Raw genomic sequence first — 21,571 nt, forward strand, 5'->3', positions numbered from 1 at the left:
CTCTCAAACTGCAGAGTAAATTCTGTCATTATGATTTCTGCCTCCCAAGGGTTCCTTTACCTTAAACTCCTTCATCAATTCGGTTTCGTTACACAGCAACTAATCCAGAATTGCCTTTCCCCCAGTGGGCTCAACCACAAGCAGCTTTAAAAAGCCTTCTCGTAAGCATGCTACAAATTCCCCCTCTTGGGATCCAGCATTAACCTGATTTTCTCAATCTACCTTCATTTTGAAATCCCTAATGACTTTCGTAACATTGCCCTTTTGACATGCATTTTCTATTTCCCGGTGAAATTTGTATCCCACATCCTGGCTACTGTGCAGAGGCCTATATAGAACTCTCATCAGGATCTTTTTACTCTTGCAGTTCCTTAGCTCTACCGACAATGATTCTACATCTTTTGATCCAATGTCCACCTAAGAATTTGACTTTTTACCAGTACAGCCACCCAACCCCCTCTGCCTATCAGCCTGCCCTTTTGATACAAGGTGTATCAGCCGTGACTCAGTGATGCCTACAATGTCATACATGCCAATCTCTATCTGTGCCACTAAATCATCTACCTTATTTCATATACTGCATGCATTCAAATATAACACCTTCAGTCCTGTATTCATCACCCTTCTTAATTTTGCCCCCATGTTACACTTCAACTCATCCCACTCTCAGCAATTTTGCCCTGTTATCTGTCTGTCCTTCCTCACAGTCTCACTACACACTGCATCTACTTGTATACCAACTGCCCCATCCTCAGCCCTATCACTTTGGTTCCTATCACCTGGCCAACTTAGTTTAAACCCTCCCCAACAGCTCTAACAAACCTGCCTGCAAGGATATTGGTCCCCCTCAGGATCTGGTGTAACCCGTCCTTTTTTTACAGGTCATACCTTCCCCAGCAGCAATCCCAATGATCCAGAAATCTGAAACCCTGCCTTCTGCACCACTTCCTCAGCCACTCATTCATCTGTGCTCTCCTCCTATTCCTGCCCTGAGTGGTGGTGCTAGGAGTAATCTAGAGATTAGTATTTGGAAGTTGTCCTCTTCAGCGCCTTACCTAGCTCCCTATACTCACTCTACAGGACCTCCTCCCCCTTTCTACCTAGGTTATTGGTGTCAATCTGCACCATTACCTCTGGTTGCTCACCCTCTCCCTTGAGAATCTTCTGCAGTCATTCTTGAGACATCCTGGACCCTAGCAGCTGGGAGCAGCACACCATATTGCCTTCTCTTCCACACCCCCTAACTATTGAGTCTGTCCCCCTAACTATTGAATCTCCTATCACTATCGCCCTGCCTAACTTTACCCTTCTCTCTTGAGCCCATGAGCCGTGTGTGTGTGTGTGTGTGTGTCTCTTTGTACTGTAGGATCAACGAGTCTCCATCAGACTAAATTGTGTGTTGATGATCTTCCAGCACCTCTTGATGTCTGTCTCAGTGTTTGTCCTTCTGAACAGCCCATAGATCAGAGAGACTTCTGTTATGCAGCTGCTCGGATAAACCTTACATCTTTTCAACTGGACAGTTTTGGCAAAGACTGTGTAAACTAGACAGTTTTTTGCAAAGAAGTGGATGATCGCCTCATCTTTATCTCCATCTTCCCGAGTGTGTGCTGGGAGTAAGAATCTGACCACCTGTTTTTTTATATCTGAGCCGTGCCGAGACTGACTTACTGCGCTAGGGTGGTGCGTTGAGGCACTGGCTCAGTGCCACGTCGGCAAGCTTCTTACAGAATTCAGAATAAGGTTCATTATCAAATTTGTGGCAGCAACACAGTGCAAGACTTAAAAAGTTACTGTAAGTTAATAGTGTGGAAATCGAATAAATGAGGTAGTGTTGATGGGTTCAGGGACTGTTGAGAAACCTGATGGTGGAGGGGAAGACGTAGTGAAGGCTGCTCCAATGTGTCCCTGTCCCCTTTATTTGCTCAGCACAACAGCCCCTCGCATGAATTAGTTCTGATATCTTTCTGGTAAACAGGAGAAGGTTGTAAACCCAGTTTCTTATCGACCTGCTAAGTGGAATGTGTGTGTCTGTGGGGGAGGGGAAGCAGGCTGGCCGAATGGCATCAGAAAGTGCAGGAGAGGCCCCATGTGCTGGGGTCACGTGGCACCGTATCCCTGCCGTACCCATTGTGGCGCAGGCAGGGTTAACTACGTCTTCCACACAGAGGCTGGTTGGAATTTGGCACACGTTTGCTAGGGGCTTGGTGGAGGCAGGCACTCTCACGCTATTTAAGAAGTAGTTTGGACGAGTATCGCGTGTGTGTGTGTGTGTGTGTGTGTGTGTGTGTGTGTGTGTGTGTGTGTGTGTGTGTGTGTGTGTGTGTGTGTGTGTGTGTGTGTGTGTGTGTGTGTGTGTGTGTGTGTGTGTGTGTGTGTGCGCGCGCACGCGCGCCAAGGCAGGGAAGGCGCAACTGATGGGGCTGGTGGGCCTGTGTCTTGGCCGTGTGACTCTATATTGTAGTTGATTTTCAATGTGGAACAGGCCCTTCAGCCCACTGAGTCTATACTAGCCAGGTGCATAAGATGGTAATAGGCATGTAGATAGAGTGGACAGCCAGCCACTTTCTCCCAGAGTAGAAATGGCTAACATGAGAGGGCATAATTTTAAGGTGTTTGGAGGAAAGTGTAAATAATGGTGGGTCTATGCTGCCAGGAGTGGAGGAAGAGGCTCCACTTTAGGAAACTTTAAGAGTTTCTTAGTTAGACACAAAGATGATTAAAAAATGGAGAGCTACTTAGGAGAGAAAAGTTAGATTGATCCTGGAATAGTTTAAAGGTCTTAGATGAAGGGCCTGTACTGTACTGTGCATTACTTCTCTATGTTCAATGATCCCATTTTATCCCCCCTGCATTCCCTTCAATTCCCCCAGATTCTACCAGTGGCAGAAGGAATAAAGGCTCAGATTGTTTTCTAAACAGGGAGAAAGTTCAGATATCAGAGGCACAAAGGGACTCCGAAAGGCTACCTTGCAGGTTGAGTTGATGGTAAGCTGGCAAATTAATGATAGCATTAATTTCGAGAGGGTTAGAATGTAAGAGCAAAGATGTAGTGCTGAGACTGTATAAGGCACTGGCCAGACTGCAGCTGGAGTATTATGAGCAGTTCTGGGCCCTTTATCTAAGAAAGCATGTGCTGACATTGGAGAGCTTCACAAGAATTATCCTGGGAATGAAAGGGTTAACTTAGGAGGAGCGTTTGATGGCTCAGGGCCTGTACTTGCTGGAGTTTAGAAAATGAGTGGCGATCTCATTGAAACCAATCAAATATTGAAAGGCCTAGATAGAGTGTACGTGAGAGGACGTTCGTGGGAGAGTCTAGGACCAGAGGGCACAGCTTCAGAATGGAAGAGTGTTGCTTTAGAACAGAGAAGAGGAGGAATTTCTTTAGCCAGAGGGTGGCAAATTGGTGGAATTTATTGCCACAAAAGGCTGTGGAGGTCAAGTCATTGGGTATACAAAAGAGAAGTTGATAGGTTCTTGATTAAATCCAAGAAACACAACATAATCAATGTAGGACTGGACCCAACAGGACAGACAAACAATCAATGTGCTAATGACAAAAAACAGTGCAAATACATAAGAAAAGGAAAGAAAGAATAATAATAAATAAATTAAGCAATAAATACTGAGAACATGAGTTGAAGAGTCCTTGAAAGCAAGTCCATAGGTTGTGGGAACAGTTCATTGATAGGTCGAGTGAAGTTGAGTGAAGTTTTCCTCGCTGGTTCAAAACAAACAGTGCTGCAGAGTGGCGATAAACGTGTCGCTCAAATCTTTGCAGGATATTAGCAGCAGAGTTCGTGAGAGCTAGCGGGGGGGGGGGGTGGGTGAGGAAGAGGGAAGCTTCTACCACTTAGAGCAGGTCCTGCCTGAGGCAACATGTGACCCAGTGAGCCAACCTGCCTGATTAACTGGAACCTGGTCTGCCCGAGGGTGCAGTCACTTACGTGTGGAGGGTCCTGGGGGTAAATTTTAGCATTCATGATTTGCTGTACATCTCTTTAGGCACTATTAAGCATTATATCCATAGATCTCACATTTTAATAATTAACACTTAAAATTAGAGCTGCCGCTTTGAATAATTAATAAAACTGGCTAATTTAGTTCCATTGGCTTCCTCTGGGTGCACTGGGGTGTTTCTCAGTGAAGGACAGCCAGCTTCCCCAGAACAGAGAGAGGGAGAGGGAGGGGGAGAGAGAGAGAGGGAGAGAGAGAGAGGGAGAGGGAGAGGGAGAGGGAGAGGGAGAGGGAGGGGGAGAGGGAGGGAGAGAGGGGAGAGAGAGAGAGGGGGGAGAGAGAGAGGGAGAGAGGGGAGAGGGAGGGAGAGAGAGGGGAGAGAGGGAGAGGGGGAGAGAGAGAGGAGGGTGGGAATGGAGGATGAAGAAAAAGATGGAGACAATATGGAAGATCAGACAGAAAGAGAGTGAAAGTGGAAGGGGGAGAGAAAAGGAGAAATAGTGAAAAGAAGGAAGGAGAGCAGGAGGGAGATGGAGAGGGTAAGATGACAAAGAGAGGGCAACAAAGGAGGGGAGAGAGAGAGAGAGAAAGAGAGGCTGAGGGAGGAGAGGGGATAGTGGACAAGAGGAGGGGAAGTAATAGAGAGAAAGCAGTACCAAGACTCTCAGCTGACGGGGCTATTGCCAACTGTTATACAGACTTTTCCCCATCACTAGCCATTGTGAAACACTTCAATCAGCCGCATTGTGCGACCATGTTCCTTCCTCCAATGCAGTGTTGAGTTTGCATTTCTCCTGGATTTCTGAAACAGCCCCAGTCAGCCTTCCACCCTTCTCCTTAATGCTTCTGGACCAGTTCTATCAGCCTTCTGTTGACCCTTGCTCCTCGATGTCAGGGCTTGGTCATAAGGCTGTCTGCCCCCACCCGCTGCTCCTCTGAGAGCTGTACGGTAGAACAAAAGGATTCTGGAAGCTTGCTTCAGATTTGTTTAATTAGGATTCGATAGCTTAATTAGTTCAGTACAACACAGGCAGGGCATGGTTAGCACAATACCAGCGGCCCGGGTTCAATTCCCCCTGTTGTCTGTAAGGAGCCTATACATTCTCCCCATGAACGCACGGGTTTCCTCTGGGTGCTCCAGTTTCCTGCCACGGTCCGAGGATGTACCGGTTTGAATGTTAATTGGTCATCTGTGAGATCGGGAATTGCTGGGTTGTGCGGCACAAAGGGCTGTATCGCAATAAGTAAACATCACGATAAAGCACGCTGAATAAAACACTAGAGATTCCGCAGACGCTGGAATCGAGCAACGCACACAAAATCCAGCAAGCTGGCTGTGCATCTCTACAGGGGATTAGAGACATCAGGACTGAATGAAGGGTCTCGGCCCAGAACGTCGGCTGCTTATTACCCTATTGAGTTCCTCCAGTATTGTGAGTGTGTGTGTTGGGATTTACAGCGTCTGCAGAATCATGTTTACTCTGCATTCTGTTTTCTTTCAACTACCCCAGCATAATTATATGTCGGATGATGTATCTGGATGGCATGCGAATGAAGCTTTTCATTGTATTCAGTATGCTTGACAATATTGAAACAATTCCAATGATTGGTATTGATATTGGTTTATTATTGTCACATGTACCACCAGACAGTGGAAAACTTATCTTGTATACTGTTCATACAGGGCGCCATGGTAGCGTAGCAGTTAGCTACTACAGCTTGGGGTGTCGGAGTTCAGAGTTTAATTCTGATGTCATCTGTAAAGGTTCCTCTGGGTGATCCAGTTCCCTCCCACAATTCACAGTTAGTAGGTTAATTGGTCATTGTAAATTGTCCTGTGATTAGGCTAGGGTTAAATCGGGGTTGCTTGGCAACACAGCTCAAAGTGCCACAAGGTACTATGCTGCGCTGTACCTCAATAAATAAATTAATCAATTACATGGTGTATTGATGTGGTACAAAATAAAGCAACAGAATGCAGAATCAAGGGTAAACGTACAGAGAAATTGTAGGTGGTGCTTTGATATTACAGGTCAGAAGGGCTCAATGGCCTCCTCCTATTATTCCACACTTTTATGTTTCTGTCACTAGAACAGAACCCCCTCTGTGTCCAGCCTACTATCCCCTCTCTGAACCGAGCATCTTTCAGGGAGATTGCTTCTCATTCTTCTCACACCTGGCCTTAGTCCTGTCTAGTGAATTCGACCATAAGACCATAAGATATAGGAGCAAAATTAGGCCATTTGTCCCATCGAGTCTGCTTCACCATTTCATCATGGCTGATCCAGTTCCCCCTCAGCCCCAATCTCCTTCCTTCACCCCATATCCCCTTCATGCACAGACTAATCGAGAATCTATCAAGCTCTGCCTTAAATATACCAAATGATTTGGCCTCCACAGCTGCCTGTGGCAACGAATCCCACAGATTCGCCACTCTCTGGCTAAAGAAATCTCTCCTCATCTCCATCCTAAAAGGAGGCCCCTCTATTCTGAGGCTGTGCCCTCTGGTCTTGGACTCTTTCACCATAGGAAACATTCTCCCCACATCCACTCTATCAAGGCCTTTCACCATTCAATAGGTTTCAATGAGGTCACCCCTCATTCATCTGAATTCAGGTCCAGAGCCATCAAATGCTCTTTCGATCCCGGAATCATTTTAATGAACCTCCAAAGTCAGTGCAGCCTTTCTTCAATAAGGGGCCCAAAACTGCTCACAATACTCTAAGTGAGGCCTCACCAGTACTCTATAAGGCCTCGACATTACACGTTTGCTTTTATATTCTAGTCCTTTCAAAATGAACGCTAAATTGGTTCCATGTGCTTGGGAGCAGCAGATTACCCGCCAGGAACGACAGGCACTATAAAGTGGGAACAGCTGGCAGGGCACTGTAGCTGGTCCAGCCGAGCGGCCTGCACCCACCACCAGAGGCGGCCGCTGCCCGAGTTTACAAGGCCCTCGCAGCAGGGCCCAATCACCGGTCTCTCGGAGTTCCTGACCTCCAGGCTGTAATCACAGAGCGGTGCATGTCCAGAATACCCTTCCCCATTTGGTTCTAATTAGATTCATCCTGAAATGGCCAGCACTTATTGCTCACACTCCCACCCTCTCCCTTCGCCACCTGGTTGCCCTGACTTGAACGTCACAAGTGGCAGTACACAGCGTGCCAGCATCCATCGTCGGGACCCTCACCATCCAGGACATGCCCTGTTCTCACTGCTACCATCAGGGAGGAGGCGCAGGAGCCTGAACGATTCAGGAACAGTTTTCTCACCTTTGCCACAAGATTTCAGGACGACCCTCAAACCCACCAACGCTACCTCGCTATTCTGCTTCTGAGTTAGTTGTTCATTTAGAATACGGCACAGGAACAGGCCCTTCGGCCCACAATGTTATGCTAGATTGATTAAATTAGTAATCAAATGGCCAACTAAACTAATCTCGTCCGCTTACACAGCGTCCATATCCCTCTATTTTCCACATATTCATGTGCCTGTCTAAAGATCACTTATAGTAATGTTTTTATGTCTCACCCTTCACTGCTACCACAAAACAATAAATTTCACAATAGATGTCAGTGATAATACACCTGATCGGATTCTGATTCTTGGAATAATGGAGTGACCAGTCAGGGCACTCAGTGAAAGGAGCGGAGTCTCCCCGCGTTCACTCTATCCGGGCCTTTCAGTAATAGGTAGGTCGTCGTCCAAACCACTTCGTCTCCTTCTCTCTCTCACCCCATTGGCCCTCTCCGTTGCTTCTGAAGCCGTGTTTTGAAAAGTAATGTTCAGTCCGGTCTCGCCACACGTTCGGGTACAGCTCACGGGGACAGGTACTAGCTCAGCAGAACTTGACTTAATGGAGGCGCAATGGACGATGAGAGTGCACAGAATGAGTGGACAAGGCCGATGCAAGGGAGCATAAGTTGGAGGAGAGTCTAGGGGGACAGGTTCTTCACAGAGAGTGCTGGGTGTGTGGGGCACACTGATGGTAGAGGCAGATACATTAAGAACTTTTACATAAGCACATGGATGAGAGAAAAATGGAGGGCTATGTGGAAAGGAATGGTTAGATTGATCTTGTAGGCACAACATTGTGGCCTGAAGGGCCTGTACTTATTTTTAAAACAAAATAAAATTCGTTTATAATGACAAATGACAGGAATACACCATTTTCATTCTTTACATTTATGGTAAATGTTGCCCATACTATTCTGTTACAGCGGCCCTGTGGTAGTGGCGCCAATGTTCTATACAAAGGCACATTGCGGGAGGTTACTGTATATCGGACACAGAACAGGCCCTTCGGCCCACGATGTCTGTGCTGACCACGATGGCAATTTAAACTGCACACCTGTCTGTACATGATCCATATTCCTCCACTCCCAATCTCCTCGTGTGCCTTTCTAAGCGGTTCATTGTGATCATTGTTCTCATCTCTAATCCCATCACCTCCCCTGGCAGCACCTTATGGACCTGATTCCCTCTCTCTCCCTAAAAAACCTGCCATGCACCTAGAGCGTAGAAGATTGAGAGGAGATTTGATAGAGATCGACAAAATCATGAGGGGTATAGATAGGGTAAATGCAAGAAGGTTTTTTTCCACTGAGGCTGCCTGACCTGCTGATTTCCTCCAATATTTTGTGTGTGTTGTTATTGTGTAAGGATTTTGCTCTTTGAATGAACTTATGTGTAAAGAACGGACAGGATGCTTTCTGTGGGAAGTGGGGGAGTCCTGTGCTGAGGTAACGTCCGGTTCTCTCTTCCCGCAGGACCCGGCTCTCTCGGCGCTGATCCACGACAAGCTGCAAGTGCCCAACACCACCCGCCGGGCCTGGAATGATCGCGACAACCGGTGCGACGTCTGCGCCACCCACCTGAACCAGCTGAAGCAGGAGGCCCTGCAGATGGTGCAGACGCTGCAGCAGGCAGCCTCGCTGGAGCCCCTCGAGCCCTCGCCTGGATCCCCCCCACCTCCCTCCAGCATCCCCTCGCTGGTGGGCTCGCGCAACGGCGGCTCCCTTCCACCGCCCCGCGAATGGGCCTTCATCCCCGCTGCCTACGCCTCCAGCAACGCCTACGCCGGCCTCCTCAGCAACAAGCATGCCGGCAAGCCCAACTCGCTAGGCCTCGGAGCAGAGAAGAAGGGCGGCACGTCCGGGCACCCGGTCTCCAAGGGAGGGCTCCACGTGCCCACCAGCCCCAGCAACGGTAATATCCTCAGCTCCGTCACCATCCAAGCCCACCAGTACCTGGAGGGGGCCTGGTCTGTGTCCCGGTCCAATGGAGTGACCCTCTACCCCTACCCGGTGAGTAGTGAATACACACACACACGCACATATATACACAAACACACACACACACAAACACACATATCCACACACACACATATACACAAACACACACACACAGACACACACACACGCAAACACACACACATATGCGCATGAAGAGGTCAATACTCCCCAATGCCATTAGGCTTTACAATTCTACCGCCAGGACTTAAGAACTTTTTTTAAAAGCTATTATTAATGCTTTTTGAGATAGTGATTTAGATGCATATCATATTCTTTACTGAGTTAAGTATTGTATGTAATTAGTTTTGCTACAACAAGTGTATGGGACATTGGAAAAAAAGTTGAATTTCCCCATGGGGATGAATAAAGTATCTATCTATCTATCTATCTATCATATACACACACAGACATACACACACACACACACACACACACACACACACACACACACACAAACACATACACAGACATACAGACATGCACATGCACGCACACAGCTACACATACACACAGATATTCACATGCAATCTCTCATACACATTCTCTTTCATACGCACACATACACAAATCCAACAGACGCACAGGACCCACGTGCATGTACACACAACTGCAAGTGCACTCTTAACACACACACACACACAGCCATTAACACAATGCTTGTGTGCATGCACACAGACACAAATGCTGCATATACATGTGCACTCCCAGATGTGCACATACATTCACAAATACCTGCACCCACACATACACTCTGCTCCAATGCTCCCTCTATTTTTTTTACCATTGCTCTGAGCAGTCAATTTTTATGCAGCCTTAAAACTGTGCTGCAGCCAGATAACCTCCATGCACATAATCACACACACTGCACACACCACACTCTATCAACCAGATGCACATATCCTGCAAAAACACCCAGATACAAGCATCTGCATACGTTAACACACAGGTACACCGGAGGAGCTGACGTAGACACTCACGCAACTGCCATCTACTCATATTCAAACTAATTGTTAGTTGAGATTTACAGTTATTAACTGCTCTTGTATTTTGTCAGTCTGAGGGTCTTTTGGGCCTCTGCATGTGCACTAAAGGGAGTGCTTTGCACTGTGGCTTTACCCTACTAAACATCTGCAGTAGCTCAACAGATCTTCAGCTCATACCTATGTAGTCCTAAACCCGGAATTTGTTGCTGTGCAGTACTCGGCTGTGGACTGTGAGTGCTTCTTACATTGGAACATCAGTGTGCTTTGGGTAGGCTGAGCTGATAATCTTCCAATCTCAGACAGAAGTGGCAGAGCATGGAGAACTGTATCATGGCAGATGAAACTTCTGCGTCTCCTTCCAAATCGATTCAGCAAATTTATGTTCCTAAAGGGGGCAGAACAGAGTGCTGCCCCCAGCCCTGTTATAGCAAAGCTCACGTGGTACTTTGCAAGTCAAAGTCCAAAAAGGCAACCATTTCACTCGCCTTCACCAATGAGAGATTCAAATAGAGAGAAATTAAGGTTGCACACCAAATCATGATCAGAAGGCTAATGATTGGTCCGCTTCCCCATCAATCACTGCAATAAGTGTTAAGGATTGGCTCTGAGCAAGTAAATTGTATTCTGTAACCCTCCTCCATTGTGTGCCTTGGAAAGTACTGCTTGCTGTGGTGGAGATAATGAATTCCACTGATTCACCTCACCTCACCCAGGAGAAGGGGAGGCTGAGGGGGTTTCTGACAGAGGCAGACTCAATAACGAGGGTACAGAGAGGGTAGGGGGTAGGAACCTTTTCCCCAAACTATCTCAAATCAGCAGGCATGGAACTAAAGTGAGGTGGAACAGATTCAGAGCAGATCTAAGGGAGATTTATTTTTCACCTAGGAACTGGAATGTCACGTCTGACAGGGTGTAGGAGGCAGGGATTCTCACAACTTCTAAGGAATATCTCGGTGAATCCATGAATTGCCAGGGGATAGAATGCTGCAATTGAAGTTTGGATAGGTACATGGATGGTAGGTTTATGGGGGCTATGCTCTAGGTACAGGTTGATGGAAGTAGACAGTTTAAATAGTTTAGCACAGATTAGATGGGCTGAAGGGCCTGTTTCTGTGCTGTATTTTTCTATGACTCTATGATTCTGTGGTCCAGTGTTGGAAAATGGGATGATAGATAGATAGATAGATAGATACTTTATTCATCCCCATGGGGAAATTCAACTTTTTTCCAATGTCCCATACACTTGTTGTAGCAAAAACTAATTACATACAATACTTAACTCAGTAAAAAATATGATATGCATCTAAATCACTATCTCAAAAAGCATTAATAATAGCTTTTAAAAAGTTCTTAAGTCCTGGCGGTAGAATTGTAAAGCCTAATGACATTGGGGAGTATTGACCTCTTCATCCTGTCTGAGGAGCATTGCATCGATAGTAACCTGTCGCTGAAACTGCTTCTCTGTCTCTGGATGGTGCTATGTAGAGGATGTTCAGAGTTATCCATAATTGACCGTAGCCTACTCAGCGCCCTTCGCTCAGCTACCGATGTTAAACTCTCCAGTACTTTGCCCACGACAGAGCCCGCCTTCCTTACCAGATTATTAAGACGTGAGGCGTCCCTCTTCTTAATGCTTCCTCCCCAACACGCCACCACAAAGAAGAGGGCGCTCTCCACAACTGACCTATAGAACATCTTCAGCATCTCACTACAGACATTGAATGACGCCAACCTTCTAAGGAAGTACAGTCGACTCTGTGCCTTCCTGCACAAGGCATCTGTGTTGGCAGTCCAGTCTAGCTTCTCGTCTAACTGTACTCCCAGATACTTGTAGGTCTTAACCTGCTCCACACATTCTCCATTAATGATCACTGGCTCCATATGAGGCCTAGATCTCCTAAAGTCCACCACCATCTCCTTGGTCTTGGTGATATTGAGACGCAGGTAGTTTGAGTTGCACCATATCACAAAGTCCTGTATCAGTTTCCTATACTCCTCCTCCTGTCCATTCCTGACACACCCCACTATGGCCGTGTCATCAGCGAACTTCTGCACATGGCAGGACTCCGAGTTATATTGGAAGTCTGATGTGTACAGGGTGAACAGGATGAGTATGTATGCACACGATGGGCCAAAGGGGCTGAATTTGAGCTGTATAATTCTATGTTGGATAACATTCCCTCTATTAATTCTTTTTATAGCTGTGCAGACTAACCATTGCTCTGATCAGGAAATTTTTACATGGCCTGAAAACTTTAAATGTTCTTTTTGTGATATAAATGCTATGAATATTTAGAATGGAAATTGAAAAATCACATACTTGTGATTTTATTTATTAATTGAGGGGCATAATGAAGTACAGTAAACCAAATCTTTCACATTTCGTATCTTTTAAACTTAGACGATATCAGTTTTCAGTGGGCTGGTGATTTATTAACAATGAGCTACCGACTTCCATTCTGTGTATATTGTTACAATTTGTAAGTGTTGTAACTTGAAACACTGACAATGTAAATACGTTGAAGCTCTAAGATTGTTCAAAGTAAAGTTTGTGGTATGTTTATTATTTAGAAAATGTATGGATTATATTCATGAACACAATTAATCGTATGGTATTTCACAATTATATATACAAATATTTCAAAATTATACTGTATTAGCATAATTTCAAAATTGTATTAATATTATGTAAAAGAAAATTCCAGCTGCGTGGCAACAAAGTCTATGTGCGTGGGAACATTTCAGTTATTGCATGAGAACGTAAACTCCCAACTCCAGCACTTGTCGAGAAGACAAACAGTATGTTTAATTTTATTGCAGGGATCAGGCAGTCTTCCCTTGGTGTTTCAACACCTCTGCTACCACAGCCAGTTCTGGTCTTTCCTTCTGTCTTTACTTGCCTGAGTTCATTGGCTGACTAACGGGATGACTGATTAGTCTATAAGGAGAAAGAGAAAATGCCTGGCTGGTACTTGGCAGCTTTCAAAGATTATTTTTATTTGTAATGTGTATATTGAAACATTACAGTGAAATGTATTATTTCCATCAATGACCAAGACAATCTGAAGATTGTCACCATACTTCCGGCACCAACATATTAAAGCAAACCCATGCATTTTTGGAATGTGGGAGGCATATATCCAGGATCTAGGATCACCTTTACTCGCCATATATACTAACATGTATTTGGAATGTGCTGTGGTATGTTGGTCAGGGTGTGACATTTACCAGAAAACAACATTAAACAATATATAAATAATAAAGAATTGTATAAAAATAAAGTTATAGGTTAAAGTATGGATATGGAATAACATGTACATCGATACATAAACACCAGTATGTATTTACAATGTAAACAACATTATAAAAAATAGTTTGAAGTGTTTACAGTGCAGAGCCAGTGACTGAGGTAATAGATAGAGCGGATGGGGGAGGGCTAACGAGAATGGCTGATTAGGTTCACAAACAAAAGAAAATCTGCAGATGCTGGAAATCCAAGAAACACACACCAAATACTGGAGGAACTCAGCAGCACTACTGAAGGATCTCAACCCGAAAAGTCGACTGTACTCTTTTCCATAGGATGCTGCCTGACCTACTGAGCTCCTCCAGCATTTTGTGTGCATTGCTCGGTTGATTAGACGAACGACCTGGGGGAAGATGGTGTGAAGATTTTTGTTTCCATAGCTCTGTATGTAGTGTTTTCCAGAAGGAAGCTTTTGGAAAAGGCACTTTGCAAGGTGGGTAGTGTTCACCCCCCACAATGGATCAATTGGGCTGAAGAGTTTGTCTCCACGCTGTATGACTTTACGAATCTACTGCCCTATATTAAATACTCAAATGAGAGCCTTGGTCATCAATAGGGATTTGTTGGAATCCTCTTTCTCCTGCAGTAAGTGGAGCGGGCAACAAGAATCCTCTCCCAAGGAAGCAAGGTTAACAGAAAATGAAGAAACAGAGATCTTTGGTTGATTCTTAATGGCACAAGAGAAGGACTGAAGGCAGATATATGGGTAAAGGAGAGATTTCATTGAATGCTCGAGAACCTGTATGAGCAGCCTTGCATCTCATGGTTCTTTTGACTGATATTTCAAAATTCAAAGTAAATTTATGATCAGAATCAGAACCGGGTTTATTATCTCCGGCATGTGACGTGAAATTTGTTAACTTAGCAGCAGCAGTTCAATGCAATACATAATCTAGCAGAGAGAGAAAAAAAATAACAATAACAAATAAAAATAAAACGTAATAATAAATAAACAAGTAAATCAATTATCTATATTGAATAGATTATTAAAAAACTGTGCAAAAACAGAAATACTGGATATTAAAAAAGTGAGGTAGTATCCAAAGCTTCAATGTCCATTTAAGAATCGGATGGCAGAGGGGAAGAAGCTGTTCCTGAATCGCTGAGTGTGTGCTTTCAGGCTTCTGTACCTCCTACCTGATGGTAACAGTGAGAAAAGGGCACGCCCTTGGTGCTGGAGGTCTTTAATAATGCTGCCTTTCTGAGACACTGCATATGTCACCATATACTACCCTGAAAATTATTTTCCTGCAGGTATTCACAGTGGAACAAAGAAATATGATAGAATCAATGAAAAACTACAAAGTGATTAACAGCCAATGTGCAAATAAAATAATAATAGCTTAAATAGATAATACTGAGAACATGAGTTTATGTTTTAAAAGTAAACCTAGATGAGAGGATCTCCTGAAACTTATTGATCATTGATAAGGAATGCAAATGAGTCCTCTCCCTGGAGTGACATTGAGGGTTTCTGAGTGGGGTAGGCCAGGTGGTCTGGGAAAGGTATGCGGGAAGGAACAGATCTCACCCGTAATGAGGGGCAGAATCACAAGCGTGTGGCTGAGTAAACAGTGAGTACACAGGAGGCAGCAGGCAGTCCGAGACTCCAACCGTTTCCCTGCTGCAGGCTGTTTTGACCTTTCGGTTTCCACGGAGATAAATTGTGAAAACATTGCAGGCTTCATTCAGAAGATGAAGTTGTCATGTTGGCTTTTGCGTCTCTGCTGTGCAGCAGTTGCCGAAGTTTTTCCATTCCCACTTGAACTATAAAGCCATACTGGTCAGGTTCATGCTATTCGGCCCATCCTGGCTGTGCTGGCCTTCTGAAACCTTTGTCATTCAGCTCCATTTGCACTGCCCTGCAGATACTAGATCTTCTCGACACATACGGACTGACACACCCCATCCTTTCAGTGTGAACTGTTGCAGAAAGGAATCCCTCCGGCTTCTCCTCTCGCTGCTTTTTGAGTCCCGTAGTTTACGGCCAGAATAGTGAACCTCCATTTTCCCTCCAGTATGCTTCTACAGGTCTCCCCTCACTCACTCTCCTCAACTCTCACACGTCAAAGGCAGGTGGATATGGGATCAAGGCCCATCTAGGGTCAGAGTCTCTGTAGTGAGATAACTGAGGGAGTGTCACACTATCAGAGGGGCAGTACCAAGGGAGGGTCACATTGTCAGAGGGGCAGTACCGAGGGAGTGTCACACCATCAGAGGGGCAGTACCGAGGGAGTGTCACACCGTCAGAGGGGCAGTACCAAGGGAGTGTCTCACCATCAGAGGGACAGTACCAAGGGAGTGCCGCACTGTCGGAGGGACAGTACTCAGGGAGTGCCGCACTGTCGGAGGGACAGTACTGAGGGAGTGTCACACTATCAGGGGGCAGTACTGAGGGAGTGTCACACTGTCAGAGGGAGTGCCACACTGTCTGGGGTCAGTACCAAGGGAGTGCCACACTGTCAGAGGGGCACACACTCAGCGATTTAGGAACAGCTTCTTCCCCTCATTCAGGTTTCTGAATGGACATTGAACCTGTGAATGCTACCTTGCTGCTTTTTTTCTCTTTTTGCACAATTTATTTAACGTTTAAAATTATACATACTTACTGTAATTTAGTTTTTTATCACTACGTATTGCAATGTACTGCTGCCGCATAACAAATTTCACGATGTATGCCGGTGATGTTAAACCCGACTGTAATTCTGAACACTCAAGGCCTCATTTGCTGAGAGCCAGGAGCAGAACAAAGTTCCTCGGGGAGAGAGATATGGTCAGAGCTCACTAACAAGAGCATCTCAAAGATCTCCTCGCCACAACTCATATCCTGACATAAGTGGTCTTGACTTCGTAGAGCCACAGAGGAAACAGGCTCTTCAGCCTAAATTGCCCATGACGATCCAGTTGTCCATCTGAGCTTGTCCCATTTGGCTCATCTCCCTCTGAACATTTCTTTAGCTAGAGGGTGGTGAATCTGTGGAATTCATTGCCACAGACGGCTGTGGAGGCCGAGTCATTGGGTATATTTAAGGTGGAGGTTGATAGGTTCTTGATTTGTAAGGACGTCAAAAGCGTCCTTTCGTCAAATTTTGACGAATGGGGTTGAGAGGAAAAATAAATCAGGCATGATCGAATGTTGGGGCGGACTCCATCAGCGAAATGGTATCCCAGGAGCAAGTTTTTATGTATATTTAAGGTTGATAGATTCTTGATTGGTCGGGGCATGAAGGGATTCGGGGAGAAGACAGGAGACTGGGGTTGAGAGGGAAATTGGATCCGCCATGATGAAATAGCGGAGCAGACTCGATGGGCCAATTCTGCCCCTATATCTTATGGTTTTATGGTCTTATGGAGATAAGAATCTTATTTTGTTATGGCCTAACTGAAGCCCAAAATCAAACAAGTTGCATCACTGCCCCAGCATGTTCCTCAGACTTGTCTGCTGCAGTGTTACATCTCATCCCCAAGGTAATTCCCACTAAGCGGAGCTAATTTTCTGATAGAATCAGAAACTATTCATGCCCAAACAATTATTTATAACCATTGTCATTCATTCTCCAGGAGTCTACTGTTCGTCTACAGCTCAGGGGCAATTTCCTGTCACCTATCAGTATACCAACCCACCTTCTTCTTATCTATTTATGGAGATACAGCACAGAATAGGCCCTTCTGGCCCATCGAGCCACACCGCCCAGCAATCTCCTGATTTAATCCTAGCCTCATCACAGGACAATTTACAGTGACCAATTAACCTACCAACTAGTACGTCTTTGGACTGCGGGAGGAAACTGGAGCACCCAGAGGAAACCCAGTCGGCCTTGGGGGGAACACACAAACTCCTTGCAGGCAGCGATGGGAATTGAACCCAGGTCGCTGGTACTGTAAAGCATTGTGCTGACCACACACTGCTGTGCCACCCTTTGGCATAGTCTCTGGGACGCGTGAGGAGAAAGAGCACTGGGTGAAACTCATGCAGTCACAGGGAGAACCTGCAAACTCCACACAGAGAGCACCAGAAGTCGAGATTGAACCCAGGTCACTGGAGCTGTGATACAGCAGCTCAACCAGTGTGCAACGAAGGTCTTAAATAAATTGATTATTTTGCATGTGTACAGGGATAAGAGAGTTGAGAGGAGCATAGTGAGTTACCAACAACTACCCCGCTCCCTCCCTGCCTCTCGCTCCTTTCTGAAGTCCTTCCCCTTACTTTAGCCCAGGAAAGGACACCAACCTCAGAAGCCAACTTTGACCACCCTTGGTCTTCCCAAATGAGAGTTTGTTTCCAATCTCTGAGTTAGGACTGGAATTAAAATGGCTGCCCTTGCCCTGATTTTCAGCACACCTGATTGGTCAGTCCATCAGTTTTTTAAAAAAACAGCAGCACAGAGCCATAGAGTTATAAAGCCCAGAAATAGACCATTCAGCCCAATGTCTGTGGGAACCAATATATTCATCTAAAATAATCCCATTTGCCAATATATGCCCAGATCAGAATCAGAATCAGGTTTATTATCTCCGGCATGTGACGTGAAATTTGTTAACTTAGCAGCAGCAGTTCAGTGCAATACATAATCTAACAGAGAGAGAAAAAAAAATAAAATAAAACATAATAATAAATAAACAAGTAAATCAATTATGTATGTTGAATAGATTTTTTTTTAATGTGCAAAAACAGAAAAACTGTATATTAAAAAAGTGCAGTAGTGTTCAAAGCTTCAATGTCCTTTTAGGAATCGGATGGCAGAGAGGAAAAAGCTGTTCCTGAATCACTGAGTGTGTGCCTTCAGGCTTCTGTACCTCCTACCCGATGGTAACAGTGAGAAAAGGGCATGCCCTGGGTGCTGGAGGTCCTTAGTAATGGATGCTGCCTTTCTGAGACACCCTAAACTTTTCCAATCCATAAGCCTTTCTAATTACCTTTTAAAATGCAAACAGGCTTTTTCTACCGAGTGGAGTGGGACTCCAAGAAGAGGTCATGGGTTAAGGATGAAAGGTGAAAAGTTTAAGGGGAACATGAGGGGAAAACTATTTCACATAGAGGGTCGTGAGAGTGTGGAATGAGCTGCCAGCGCAAGAGGTGCATGCAAGCTGGATTTGAACGTGTAAGAGAAGTTTGGATGGGAGGTATGGAGGGCTGCAGGTGGAAGGGAGTAGGCAGTTTAACTGGTTCAGCATGGACTATGTGGGCCGAAGGGCCTGTTTCTGTGCTGTACTTTTCTATGACTTTATGACTCTAAAAGTTTAATTTATACTTGCCTCCGGTACTTCCTTCGTGCAATTGCTCTATTATACCCAGCACCATCTACATAAAGAAGTCATCCCCCAGACCCCTTTCAGCCTTTCCCCTCACGCCTTCCTTCATCACGTAAGGAAACAGGGAAAAGCCAACCAGGCTAGTCTGTAGTTCAGTGCTTCCAAACCAAAAGAGTGCTGCCTTCTCTCGCGGAGAGCCTGGAAAGTCCGTTAGCTGGAGGTATCTGCTGTTGCCTGTGTTGCTGGCCATGGTTACTGGCAGAAGATCTTGTCTGGTCAGGAATGGGGCAGTCACCATGAAGGCATTGTGCAGACACAGGAAATGGTGAACTGTTTGTTAATAGCACTCTCACATATTGCAGCAATTATCTCAAATAGCCAAAGATTTTATAATGAAATCATTTTCTCACTGCACACACATCAGTTATATCATAATGATTCCCTTGTTCGCTCTTTAAGTATACCATGATTGGAGGCTGCTAATATTGCCAGTGACATTATTTGTTAGAAGCTAAAATGTTCTATTTTCCCCTGGAAAGGGCTGCAAAACTGGTCACGCCTGAATGAGAGTTCAGAGACTTGCACTGCATGGGTGGTCAGCCAGCCAGCTGGTCCAGAAATGCTCTCTGAAAGAACTACCCAATCCTATTCACCCCTCCCCTGCTCTCGCCTCGCTGCTGCCATCGGGAAGGAGGTACAGGAGCTTTAGGCCCTACACCACCAGGTTCAGGAACAGTTATAACTCTTCGACCATCAGGCTCCTGAGCCAGCGTGGATAGCTTCAAAACTCAACTCAATTCTGAACTGATTCCACAGTCCATGGACTCAATTTCCACAATTTGTCTTCATTTGCACACCGGTTTGTCCTCCTTTGTGTGTAGTTTTTCATTGATTCCATTGTGTTTCTTTATATCTGCTGTGAATGCCCACAAGAACATGATTCTCAGGGTGTTATATGGTGATATATATGCACTTTGATAATAAATTTACTTAAAACTTTGAACAATCTGTAATCTGTAGCCCTGCAATACATCAGCCTGCCTCAAATCCATCCCAGCTCCATTAAAGATCCCTCTTGAATCCGCTCCCTACCTCCTTTCAAACAGTGTTTTTGTCATTGGGAGCTAATTGTGCATGGAGAGCCTGTTTCCAAATGCAAGTGTCTGCCTCTGAGGGAATCAAATGGATAGGTTATGGGAGTCAGTCGAGTCAGAGGGCTGACAAGCACGATGGGCCAAATAGTGTCCGTCTGTACGTTGTGACTCATTGATCCCTGCCCTGGTCTCTGCGGATCAGCCCAGTAAGTAGGCATGTTATGCTCTACGACAGGTGAAAGGCTTTATCATGTACTTAGCTACACAGCTTTCAGCATTAGGTTCAAGATTCAAAGGAGAAAATAGTGATTTTTACCCTGGATCCGATGCAGCATAAAGAACACACTAAAAGTTCATAGAAACATAGAAAACCTACACCACAATACAGGCCCTTCAGCTCACAAAGCTGTGCCGAACATGTCCTTATCTTAGAAGTTAACTAGGCTTTACCCATAGCCCTCTATTTTTCTAAGCTCCATGTACCTATCCAAAAGTCTCTTAAAAGACCCTATCGTATCCGCCTCCACCACCATTGCCGGCAGCCCATTCCACGCACTCACCACTCTCTGAGTAAAAAAACTTACCCCTGACATCTCCACTGTACCTACTTCCAAGTAGGTAATATGTATTTATATTTATTTATACAATAAATATAAATACATATTAGCTTATCTACTGAACATGGTTATCTGTACATAAAGTGACGCTGGATAGAGCACTTCTCCCTATAGATGCTGCCTGGCCTGCTGTGTTCCACCAGCATTTTGTGTGTGTTGTTGTTGTTTGAATTTCCAGCCTCTGCAGATTTCCTCATGTTTGCTGGATAGAGGAATGTCTGTCCATGAGGTGACTCTGACAGGAAATGATAAAGTAGTGGTGGTGGGGTGGGTAAGTGGGTGGAGGTGTTGATCAACATGATGGATTGGGGGAAATAACTGTTTTTCAGTCTGGTGGTCCTGGTGTGGATGCCTCTTTTCTGATGGGAGTGGGACAAGCAATCAGTGAGCAGGGTTGGTGGGATCCTTCATGATATAGCTGACCCTTTTTCCAGCACCTTTCTATGTATATGTCGTTGATGGCGGGTAGGCGAGTACCAGTAATCCACTGGGTAATTTTAACTACCTGTTGTAGAGCCCTCCCGTCCGCCACAGTGCATCTGTACCACACGGCTGTGCAGCACGCTAGGATGCTTTCAGTAGAAAGTTGTGAGAGTTGTGAGAAGTCCAGCTCTCTTCGGCCTCCTCAGAACGTTGAGGCATCGGTGAACTTAAGAGTTGGTGAGTACAGGTGAGAATGCTAGGATGATGTCTGGATTAGGGAGCATATTTTATGTGGATAGGTTGAACAAGTTAGGGCTTTTTGGAGAGGAAATTGAGAAATGGCTTGATAGAGGTATGCAAGATTATAAGAGGCATAGAGTGGATAGTCAAAGACTTTTTTCCCAGGGTGGAAATGGCTAATAAAGGGAGTAAAACATAAAGATGTTGGGAGGAAAGTACAGGAGAGGATGTCAGAGACAGGCTTTTTACATAGTGAGTGATAGCTACATGGAACGCCCTGTCAGGGGTAGTGTCAGAGGCAGATAGATTATGGACATTTAATACACTCTTAGATAGGCACATGCATGACAGAAAAATGGAGGGCTATATGGGAGGGAAGAGTTAATTTGATCTTGGAGTA

The 21,571-nt window shown here is 45.2% G+C and overlaps 1 protein-coding gene across 2 annotated transcripts in view; it reads left to right on the forward strand.

The window, feature by feature from the left end:
* kif26ba (kinesin family member 26Ba) overlaps positions 1-21,571 on the forward strand; it is a 354,883-nt gene that overhangs the window by 77,300 nt on the left and 256,012 nt on the right. For both annotated transcript variants that reach the window (XM_073050455.1, XM_073050454.1), the window contains one exon: positions 8,730-9,266. In XM_073050455.1, coding sequence (XP_072906556.1) covers positions 8,730-9,266 — 537 coding nt within the window. The remainder of the gene's footprint in view (positions 1-8,729; positions 9,267-21,571) is intronic.

The sequence above is a fragment of the Hemitrygon akajei genome, chromosome 7, assembly GCF_048418815.1.
Source record: "Hemitrygon akajei chromosome 7, sHemAka1.3, whole genome shotgun sequence".
NCBI lineage: Eukaryota > Metazoa > Chordata > Chondrichthyes > Myliobatiformes > Dasyatidae > Hemitrygon > Hemitrygon akajei.